At 50.7% G+C, this 11,909-nt stretch overlaps 1 protein-coding gene across 1 annotated transcript in view; it reads right to left on the minus strand.

The window, feature by feature from the left end:
* The window catches only part of Pepd (peptidase D), a 136,207-nt gene extending 130,703 nt beyond the window's left edge, over positions 1-5,504 (minus strand). Inside the window, exon 1 of the mRNA XM_006985003.4 lies at positions 5,399-5,504. Within this exon, the coding sequence (XP_006985065.1) occupies positions 5,399-5,415 (17 nt within the window). The 5' untranslated portion in view covers positions 5,416-5,504. The remainder of the gene's footprint in view (positions 1-5,398) is intronic.
* Positions 5,505-11,909: the final 6,405 nt, after the last annotated feature.

Here is an 11,909-nt window from a genome sequence, read left to right on the forward strand (position 1 = left end):
GACCTTCTTAGGCCGACCACCACGGCCCAGGAAGCAGCCCAGGGCCAATGACAGACTGACTAATAACAGAGCAGCCTCCAGGGAGGCTGCAGTGCCACAGCCCCTGCAGCCCATCCCTGTCCCAAACTTCCTGTGCCGATGTCTCAGGGTCTCTGGTGCTGTAGAAACACCATGACCATAAGCAACTTGGGGAGGAGAGGGCTCACTGACTTCCACCTCCACATCACAGTCCATCATCCAAAGAGGTCAGGGCGGGAACCTGGAGGCAGGAGCCGATGCAGAAGCCACGGAGGGGTGCTGCTTACAGGTTGTTCTCATGGCTTGCTCAGCCCAGGGGTGGCACCATCCACAATGAGCTGGGCCCTCCCCATCAATCATCAATCAAGAAGTGGACCATGGGCTTTCCCACAGGCAAATCTGGTGGGGACATTTCCTCTACTGAGGTTCCATCTTCCAAAACAACTTTTAACTTGTGTCAAGTTGAGATCAAACTAGCCAACACAACCACCCTCTCCTTTGCCTTCAATGGCCACCTGTAGGTTTCTAGGTCCACAGAGAGCCATGCATAGAATGTTATGAAAATTCGCTCCTTCGTTCTCTCTAACTTACCATTCAAACTTACATTTTGTTCAATCACTGGGATAAGCAACTAACCACTGAGTATCAGCGATACCTGGGACTCTGTCACCCGCAGAACTCACAGGGACTGTCACTTCGCTGTACTGCTGCAACACTTTCTCAAAATACCACCCTTGTTTATCACGGCTTCAAAACCAAGGTGCTTGTTAGACCTGCTCCAGGCTCTTGTTAGCTAATGTATAATATAAACGCATAGGGCAGAACTGGAAACCCTCTGGCTTTATCACAAAAGGGCAGTGACATTCTGCATACTTTGCTCCTGTGGAAAGTTGCCCAGAGAACTCCCAGCCCTGGCCTGGAGACAGCAAGTGTAGGAGGGGCTGAGGGCACGGGGCCCAGGTTCCTGTGTGATAACGTCTGGCCCTGGCCCTGACTTGCTTCCCCAACAGCCTTGGCCTCCCCCGCCTCCCTGTGCACCCCTCAGCTGTTACTGCGGGAACACACACTCCACTCTGCACCTTCCAGGCTACTGCTGCAGCATCTCCAGGCCTGTTGCTATAGTGCCCACCTGAATGTCAATAAACAGCAGCTGAAGCAAAAGTAAAAAAACAAAACAAAAAAACAACCGCATCGGACCATATCACAAATTCATTTAACATTTTGATAGCTGCATTTCCACTAATTGGTTTTCCTTATAATATTTTACTGATTTTATGTATTTTTAAAACACTACACCAAGCTGGGCATGGTAGCATCCTAGCACTTGGGAGGCTGAGGCAAGAGGATGGAAACTCAAGAGGCCAGCCTGGGCCACATAACTAAGATCCTTTGCATATCTCTGGCTCATTAATGAATGGCATTACAGGAGGATGCTGCTTTGGTCTGTCTCTAAGGTCCTCATGCAAAGACTTGGTCTCCAGTGTCATGGGCCTTTAAAAGGTCTGCAGCTTTCTAGGAGGAGACTAGGAATTCATGCTTACTAATTAATTGATTAATTCTCAAGGGAATGAGCTAGGTCTCATGGGACTGTTACAGTTACTGAGACGGCGAGCTGTCACAAAGTGAGCTCAGCCAGCTGTCTTGCCACAGGACCCCTCTTTTACACACAAGCTGCTCATCCCTTTCATATGTATTCCTTCCATTAGAGGCATCCATCAAGTTCTAACATCAGGGGAGGTTCTCAAACTGTGAGCAAAATACAATGACTTCCTTTATAAGGTGCCAGCCTCAGGGAGTTAGTATAGCAGCAGAGCACAGACGAAGACAAGCATACAGGCGTCACTGACACCCACACACTCCATTGCACAGATTATAACCTGATCCCTGTGCTACCATGGAAAGCCACTTCCGGAGAGAGCCACATGGGTGAGTTCCCAGAGAAAGACACGGCAGACAAGAATGACCAGGCTTTGAGACGCTCAGTAGCCACTGGCTGCCTAACGACAGGAAGATATCCCTGACTGGAGGAGCTTCAGGCAGAAGGCCACTTCCCTCTCTGCTGAGGAGGACTGGAGAACAAGCACATACATGTAAGAATGAAAAGGGAGGGTTGACTAGAGAGAGGACCAGGCCTAGAGAAGAAGCAGAGGGCAAGGGGCACCTGGGCCAGCCCGGCTTCCACAGACTTGCCAGCTTTGCCGAGTCAGCATGAGGACTTTGCACAAGGTTCACAGAAGGGTGTGACAGCGTTTGATCGAGACCCTGATTCCTCCCAACGTTTTCTGTCTAGAATGCTTACTCCAGCATGGGAAGTAGCTCATCGTACACACCCAGGGCAGCTGGTGTGATGCCCTTTGCTGGCTGTGCATTGGCTCCTGGAGTGCCACTCAGATGAAGAATGAGAGACTTTGGAATTCTGTCCCCCTTCCTACCCGCAAGTCCTCTCCCTGGTCACTGCTGTCTCCTAGGAAAACATACAGGATTTGGGAATAATTCATAGGGTGAATGTTCCTTTCCTTCTCGTGGGACCATCTCACTAAGCTCTAATCATGGGTTGATGGCCACAGGGATACAAACCAAACTGGTCCTGGGACCCAAGGATGCCAGGAAAGGGATAACAGAAAGTTGAGACAGCTATTCGTGATGGGCAGATGTGAAGATGTGTGTGTGCCACTAACACAAACTGAGACTCTCTGGAGTTTTGAGCAGGAACCTTTCAATGGGAGGCCTGTTTGTGGGAGGAGGAACCATCTGGGCTGGACCTGCAGGACTGTGAACAATCTTTTACTCATGTTAAAAGACAAGAGTATCCCAGGGCCATTAGGTGAGCAGGTCTCAGAACAAGAACACAGGGCAACAAATGCAGACAGGTACATAGAAAACGCAGAGCATGGCTCAAGGAGAAAGCAGGGCTACCTCCTACCAGTGCACAGAATTCGGGAGTTTCTCACTGAGTCTGGGATGCTACTTAGGGCTCCTACTGCTCCCCAACTCATATGGAGCACCCCTGAGATTCTCACGAGCCTCCTGTTCCCAAGCTTTACTGGGACTCTGCAGGAAACCAACTCTGACTCATTGGAAGCCTGTGGCTATGAATTGGGGTGCATTATATCTGACACTCTTAGCTAGGCATGGTGGCATAAGCCTGTAATCCCAGGACTCTGGAAGCTTATGCAAGATGATCATGAGTTCAAGGCCTACATAGAGCAAGTCCCTATCTCAAAAAACTAAATTAAAAAAAAAATGCTGAGAATAAAGTTTAGTGGTAGAACACCAGGCCTGGCCCAAGCAAGTCCTGGGTTACAACCTTGGCACTTGCAAAAAAGGGGAGACAACTGACATACTGACCTATCATGTGAATGCAGCAGTAGACAGCCCATCTTTCTAAGGAACATCCTCCAAACGTGTCCCCTTAAGGAAGTTACTGGACTCAACTCAGCCTCAACATTTCTCAGGACATTTCTACAACCATTCTGAGATGGCTCTTCCCAAGGAGGCCCTGGCCAACTGTGGACACTGCCCACATCTGTTATGTTTCCTGGTAAATGCGCCTCCCCAAGATCTGGGTCACCATTTCAATCATCTCACGTGATGACCTCAGAGAACCAGCTTGGCTACAAGAGGCTTCCTTTGAAGAGCTGGCCAGTTCCTAACCCAGCTTAGGATTCTTCCAGAAAAAAACAAGTCTTGGACCAGCCTGAAACCTCAAACTCAAATACAGCTGCTGAAATGCCTGTGACCACCTGGCCAGCCCAGATGGACAGATGAGACCCCACAGACCGATACCTGCCCATACTTATTCTGTGCTTAACAGAAGGTCAAAGGCTGGGCTCAAAGTTCTGGTCCTGGTTCTTGGACACTTACCAGGACTTTGCACAGTTCTCCACCCTAAGTGTGTCTCACTGTTTAAAGTTCACCCCAAAGACCACCTAGCACAAAGACCACCCCATGACCCTAGAGCCCATACTTCTCATTGGCGCAGACCAAGATCAGAGGCAGAGAGTTAGACGACAGAATCCCACATGTCAATCAGCTTTAACGGCCCAGTGTTATTCCTGGAAAACAACAGGTACCCACTAAATGATTGCTACATTCAAAGCTCTCCCATCCTTGGAAGCCATCGAAGACACCCTCATCTCATATAGAGAGATGCAGTTGGTCCACGAGTTTCCCCACACTTATCTCAGTTCCCAACCCTGTGTGTGGAGAGTTGCCCTCTTCTACCCCTACCCTTCCTAACACCCTGTACCACTAGGTCCACACTCCCTCCCACGGAAATCACAGCGCAAGCTATCAGGCTCTTTAAGAAGCAGATCCCACTGCCACCAGGCAGTGGTGGCGCATGCCTCTAATCTCAGCACTCATGAGGCAGAGGCAGGTGGATCTCTGTGAGTTCGAGGCCAGCCTGGTCTACAGAGTGAGTTCCAGGACAGCCAGAGCTACACAGAGAAACCCTGTCTCAAAAAACCAAAAGAAGAAAAAGAAGACGTAGATGCAAGCAGTGTAGTGCTACATGCTTGCCATGCCAGCACTCTGAAGGGCAGAGCAAAAAGAGTTCCAGGTCAGCCTGTGCTGCAGAGTGAGACCCTTGTAAAAAAAAAAAAAAAAAAAAAAAATTTAAAAAGCAGATCCCAGATGACAATCCTTCCTGCTCCCCCAGGACAAAGTCTGGAGAGGTCACCGGTCACCACACCTACTAGCTCAGGAATGCACCCTACTCTCCCTGTCCCCAAGACTGAGTGAGCCCATCGGTCCACACTTCCTCCCAACAGGACCACCGACCTTTTTTTAATCCTGCAGAATTAAGGCCAACCTAAAACGAGCAAGGCACTGGGCTAGTGAGGCCCAACATGAAGCCCGCATTAGAGACAGAGAGGAGACAACTGACACGTAGAAAACCAGGCACTGTAGAGTTGATCACATAGTTAAGGGAAAGTGTCTTAGAGGAGCTGACGTTTGGGCCAGGAAAGAAATGAGGGAAGTGCTGGTCTGAGAAACCGGGATTCCACGCCCACTCCAAAAGCTTCCCTCACTCTTGGGGAAGTGCCTGGGGACCTGGAGCCCACCCCATCGGAGGGGCGTGGCAGTGAACAGGTTTGTCAAGCTCCTATCTCTGCCACAGACCGTGAGGCCGCCACACGATGGGCTCCAGGGCCGCCTTCGAGGGCCGGTGGGCAGCCACAAGCGTGCAGGGACGCTGCGGGTACCACTCGCCAGGCGCTCGGTTTCGGTGCCCGCGAGAAGAAGCACGCAACCCGCGGCCACACAGCAAGCCCAGTCTGAGCCCAGGGGCCTGTCACCAACTGTCCAGCCCGGAACACCGAGGCAGGCCACTTCTACGCGCCCTCAGGCAGGAGCGAGGGGCAAACTTAGGACTCACCGTGCGGTGGACGCCATGTTCACTCGGCGCTAGCGTCACGTGGAGTGCGGCGTCAGCTGAACCTGCCCTGGTCCTGAGGAGGAGGATGGGGCGGGACCAGGGGCGGGTCTTTAAGCGAACGGGGGCGGGGCCAGTCGGCAGGCCCCTCCCACCTCCGGCTCCGGACTGCACACCCAGAAGAGGCGGAGCCCTGGAGGGGTTAAGGGTCTGTGCAGGACATCTCAGGTTCCAGCCTGGAGCCAGGAGGGACCTTTGCAGCAACCACGAGGCTTTCCCTCGTGGGAGGAAGTGTCTGAGACAGGAGATGACTTGATTCTGGGTCAGCCCCTGACCTTATGTTGTGGCACCCCACCCGCGGGAAGAACATACAGGAGTAAAGAAACCATGGGGAGGAAGGTCAAGGATGGCAGAGAGCTGGGGTAACTGGAGTAACAGAAGCCTTCAGCATCCCAGAAAGGGAGTATGGGGAGAGAGGCTGTGGCCGGAGAGATAAGGAGACCTGCAGGGCCTTGAATGTAAGACTGGGGAGTTAAATCTATTAAGATCTTGTGCAAGCCTCAAGTGCAGAATGGAGGAGCTGAAGGAAGAGAAGCTGGGGGGTGAGGAGAGGGAAGTCTGTAGAGCCAGGCTAGGGCAGAGACCTACTAAAGAGAACGGACTACATCTGATGTAGATCCCACATCAGAAGGCAGACGTTGCCCTCCCTACCCTCAGCAGGTCCCAAGCACTTACAGGCACTGGTTCAAATTCTTTGCAGATGTTACTGCTCACAGAGGTCTCGCAAAAGCCCCATGAGATAGGTACTATCTTAGCACCATTTTACAGAAGAGGAGACTGAGGCCCGGAAGGATAAGTAACATGTTCTTGAGAACTTGGAAACACACACACACACACACACACACACACACACACACACACACACACGGTGCACATGCGCATATTAGCTCCATCTTCAGCTGAAGAGTCTCGACTCCCTACTAAGGGACACTTTTTAAAAATAGCAAAGGATGAGCAGAAAGCTATTCGTGTCGGTTTGTAGTAGGAAAACCTGCCCCCAGCTAATCACAACCCCACTTCTTTTGACATAAAATATGTCAAAATTAAGCCAGCTGCCAGCTTAATGCTTATTAATGTGTAAAAGAAGTAATTATCCTAAATATTTACAAGAGAGGCAGAGAACACCCAGCCACTGAATGGAGCACTCTTTCTGTGGTTGTAACAGGGACGGACTGCCCACGGCTCCTGCCCACCCAGGCCCATCTGGACAGCGGGCCTCTAGGCAGGGTCTGCTCTGACAGTTTTGTATGTCAGACACTCCCTGCCTCTCCCCACCCTTCCCCACCGGAGGCTCCAGCAGGGCTGTCCCTCCCCCACACTTGCTCAAGAGCCTTTCCTGCAAGCCTTCCCAGCTCCTCGCTGCTCTCCAGTTGGATCCCAGCATGCCCCACCACCTATCCGAACTCCCCATGGGAGGCTGTGCCAGAGCCTGCCCCTCCCCTGCTCCTGCCCATCAGAGGCTCTGGCGGGGACTCTAGGAGAAGCCGCTCAGGGTGTGGGAGAACATTTTGGAGTTACTCATGCAGGACAGACCCGGACGCTGCTGAGAGCCAGGAGGCAATTGGGGAAAGATTGATTTTAGAGAGTCAGCGTGGGAGTGTGTAAATCAGCTGAGGAAGTGTGCCAGGCAGCGCGCTCGCACCTCACACTGGGCCGCATCACATCTGAGGTCATGGGGTCCTCGGAGACAAGGTCTGGCCTTGTAACGGCCTACAGGTGGTGGCTTTATTAGCTCAGTTGCCGGTGTAATATTTTTCTCCAGAAGAGCCCTGTCCTAGACACACGTGCAGGAGATCCACCCTGGGCAAGGTCCTCCTTCTCCTGTGGCACTGTGTTAGACCAACTTGCCCTGCCCTACTCACCCCTACTCACCACCACTCCCCACAGCTCCATGGACACTGCTGGCCCACTGGGTCTCTGACTCATGTTAATTCATGTCAACATGGGGTGTGTGTGTGACAGATACGGACAGGAGCATATATTCCAAGCTCACCTCTCCCAGGCGGGACTTGAAGGCATGTGACAGACAGGACATGATATATTAGTTAGCTTACTCATCGCTGTGCCCCCAGACCTGACAGGAGCAACTTAAAGGAGAAACGGTTCATTTGGGCCCGTGTTAGAGGCTGTGACGGTTAACTTGAGTTGTCAACTTGACACAACCCAGGGTCACTCAGAGAGTCTCAGGGAGTGACTGTTTAGATTGAATTATGTCTGAGGGAAGGGATTAGCTGAATTAATTTTATTGATGTGGGAAAGTCCAGCCCACTATGGGCAGCTCCAATCCCTAGACAGGTGGTCCTGAACTCTGTGAGTCGAGATAGAGGACTGAGCTCAAGCAAGCAAGCGAGTGAGCATGCGTGCATTTGTGTCTCTGCTCTTGACTGCAAGCAAGCGAGCATGCATGCATTCTTGTCTCTGCTCTTGACTGCAAGCAAGCGAGTGAGCATGCGTGCATCTGTGTCTCTCTGCTCTTGACTGTGGATGCGATGTGGCCAAGCTGTGTGACATTCCTGCCTTGACTTCCCCAAAGCAATGGATTGCAGCCTGGATTCATGATCAGAAATAAGACCTTTTCTCCCCTATGTGGCCTTCTGCCACAGCATCAGAAACAAAGCTAGAATGAGGAGCCACAGTCCATGGCAGGGAGGGCATGGCTCCCAGGGCAGCTCTATGCACAGTGGCAGGAGCCTGGGGTGGCAGCTTCTCACATCTTAGTGGATCAGTCCAGAAGCAGTTATCACCTTCAAAGTTTTCCTCCCAGAGACCTGCTTCTGTGAACTAGGCCATAGTCCAAAGGTTCGGCAGTCTCCCACCAACCAGGGATCAAGTGTTCAGGCACAGGTCTGTAGGGGACATTTCTCCTTCAAACCACAGCACACACCTAGGTGGCTGTTCTTCTGTCATGGTACTAGCAGGCCCGAGTCCTTGCCCATTGTGATAATGGCTGGGCCAACCTTAGCTTTCCTACTTCCAAGGCCAGTGGCTTGCCGTGTTCTCTGGGACCACACCATCAGCCCCAGGAAGGCCCTACATCACACCCTGTTCCTCTTTCGCTGGCCTGGTTCATCTGGGCATCCATCTTCCTGCAGAACAGAGGCAGGCAGCAGCCAAGGGGCCTTCCCCGTGAAGCCCCCGTCACTGCGTCAGATGAAGTGGTCCCTGCTGGGTGCTTTGCCAGGGTCTACGAGGCAATTCATGATGAGAAATGGAACGGTGGCTTCAGAAAAGCAAATCATTCCAGCAGCCCCTTCAACACCTCGAAGAAACAAGCTCTTTTTGTGTGTGTGAAAATGGGGAATATATTGTTTTTCAGTCTTTGGAAGACTGTTTTCTCATCTTGAAATCACAAGCTGCTTTCTTCCAGCGAGACTTATAAATACATCCAATTATCGACATTCAATATAGGAAATAAAGTTCTGAAATTGTTTTCTTCCCCACGTACAGAGCAGGCCGGCCAGGTTGCACAGGTGATAATTACTTTTATTTCCTAAAATGAGCCAAGCCAGTGTGGAGGGACTGGCAGTCGCCGTTTATTACTTCCCCCTTTATTGCATTGCCCATGTTGTGCTGGGCTATTCATTGGCGTAACTCCATTACCCTATTTCAAGATCATGATGAAATGAATGAAATTCCTAATTTCAAAAGTATGAGTGCTGAGTTCTGGAGTAGGAGGACCTTGTTCTATAGACGGCATCCTGGAGAGAAACTTCGAAGGTGGAGGCTGTGCTAGTTCTCTGATCCAAGTTACTGGATGTCTTTGTTGGACAGTAAATGGGGCTCTGGTGGTTTTCAGAAGGTGTCCCATTTGGGGGCTCCTGTTAGGGCAGCCCTGTGGGAAAGCATCTATATACTGTGTCCCCAGCAGCCATCCATCCTTTTACCCAGGCCAACATCAAGACTGGGTTCTCGATGAGGCAGGTTTGGTAAGCTGGCACTCAGGAGGATCACAAATTCAAGGCCAACCTGGCCTACTGTCTTAGTCAGTGTTCTATTGCTGTGAAGAGACACCACAACCAAGGCAACTCTTAGAAAAGAAAGCATTTAATTGGGGCTGGCTTACAGTTTCAGAGTTTTAGTTCATTATCATCATGGCTGGGAGCATGGAGGCACAGGCAGGCATCATGCTGTCATGCTGGAGTAGCTGAGAGTTCTACATCCTACCCACAGCAAGGACAGAGGGGGGAGAGGGAGAGGGAGAGGGAGAGGGAGAGGGAGAGGGAGAGGGAGAGGGAGAGGGAGAGGGAGAGGGAGAGGGAGAGGGAGAGGGAGAGGGAGAGGGAGAGAGAGAGAGAGAGAGAGAGAAAGAGAGAGAGAAGTGAGGGGAGAGGCTGGACCAAGCTTGGGCTTTTGAAACCTCAAAAGTGAAGTTTTCCTCCAACAAGGCCACACCTCTTAATCCTTCTAATCCTTTCAAACAGTTCCACTCTCTGGTAACTAAACATTCAAGTATATGAGCCTATGGGGGCCATTCTTTTTTATAATTTTATTTTTTTATTCTTATTTTATGTGCACTGGTGTTTTGCCTACATGTGTGTCTGTGTGAGAGTGTCAGATCTTGGAGTTACAGACAGTTGTGAGCCACCATGTGGGTGCTGGGAGTTGAACCTGGGTCCTCTGGAAGAGCAGCCAGTGCTCTCAACCACTGAGCCATCTCTCCAGCCCTAGGGCCATTCTTATTCAAACCACCACAGCTACAAAGCAAGTCTCTATGTTTAAAAAAAAAATGGTGATGGTAACCAAAAGGCAACACCTGAGTCTTCTCCCTCTCTTGATGGGCTTGCCACTGACCTGACACCATCCACTCTTCCTCCTCAGTGCGTGGTCTCTCCTCCCTGTGGCCTCTGTCTTTAAGGACCTATTCTATTCCATAACTTCTCTCTTCCATGACATCCTCCTTCCAGGGCATCTCATTTCAGTGTTCTCTCCCTTCCATGACCTCTACTTTCTATAACCTCTGCTTTTCATGATCTCTGCCTTCTTATGACCTTTCTCTTCCATGTCTTTCCCTTGGATGGCCCATCTCTTCTGTGGCTTCCCTGTGTGACCACCAAGGTTCCCAGGCTGGCTACCCATCTGACTATATCTCTGCTTATCTGAAGGCCTCACATTCATCAGAGTTTTCAACAGTACACAGACTTTCAACTCAGCCACCCCTCTCAGAAGAGGGATGTATGGGGTTAGGGGGATGCCACGTAGCACAGAAGCAGAAAGGCGGGCTTAGGAAACACAGGATGAGGTTAGGGATGACTTGGGAGGTAAGTACTTGCTGTGCAAGAATCAGGACCTAAGTTCAGATCCCTGGTACCCAGGTAAAAGCTGGGCATGGTGCCATACATCTGTAACTCCAGCACTGAGTGGGAGGGCAGAGAAAGGTAGATTCCTTGAGTTCATTAGCTGGCTAAATTGATGATGAGCCCAAGGTTCAGAGAGACCCTGTCTCAAAAAATAGACAGTGATAAAGGAGAGTAGCCAGTGTTGACCTCTGGCCTCTATACACATGTTCACACCCACACAAAGACATACATATATCATACACAATACACACAGCCATAGGCATATACATAAAAAAATAAATAAGGGAAGGAAGGAAAGAAAAGCAAGCAGGCAGGACCTGGGAAGCTGGTAGCCGAGTGCATCCCTAAGCCACACCCCTGTTACTGCTGCAGAGACGGTTGCCACCACCTCTACCCTGGGGTACAGATCGCACTGACACTGCATCCTGGCTTCACACTCTGCATGGCCAGAGTCCTTAGAGGGGCTTGCAACCAGCTTGTCTGTCTTATCCCTTTCAGCCTCTGGTGAGGCAGGGGATGATGGTACTGCACAGCATCTGTTAGCTTTCTCATTGTTGTAACCAAATGTACAGAAAAACATTTGAGTGGGGGGAAGGTTTCTTTTTCTCCTGGTTTTAAAGAAGGGTTTGATCCCTTCATGTACTTGGGCAGAGCATATTCCCAGCAGCATGTGGCGGGGAACCTCACAGTGGATGAGAAAGAGAGAGAAAAGGGAGAGGCTGGAGACACGATACCCCAAGGGGCCCACCCAAGTGGCCCCCTTCCCCAGCCGGGCCTCACCTCCTTGTTTCTCAAAGTCCTCCACAACAGTGCCACCATCTGAGGACTCTGAGCATATGACGAGCCTGTGGGGGGTTCAGACTTGAACTAAAACGGCACCTCCCTGAGTTCTAATCTCCAAATAAGAAGATGCTGACAGATACCCACAAAGCCCAAAAGCACAGTGATGGATCAGTTTGGGACACAAGCGACCCTCCATACAACATCTTGAAAAGTTTTTTGCTATAATCTTACCCTGAATAATGCAGTTGCAAAATCCCAAACCCAGGTATTTTTATTTCAGCTAAGTACGAGTTTCTTGTTTCACAGTTTGGTATCGTTTTTCATTTCAGTTTATGTGTGGTGATACATGCACGTCACTTCTTTTCCTCCGAAGT

This window comes from Peromyscus maniculatus, chromosome 1, assembly GCF_049852395.1.
Source record: "Peromyscus maniculatus bairdii isolate BWxNUB_F1_BW_parent chromosome 1, HU_Pman_BW_mat_3.1, whole genome shotgun sequence".
Taxonomy (NCBI): domain Eukaryota; kingdom Metazoa; phylum Chordata; class Mammalia; order Rodentia; family Cricetidae; genus Peromyscus; species Peromyscus maniculatus.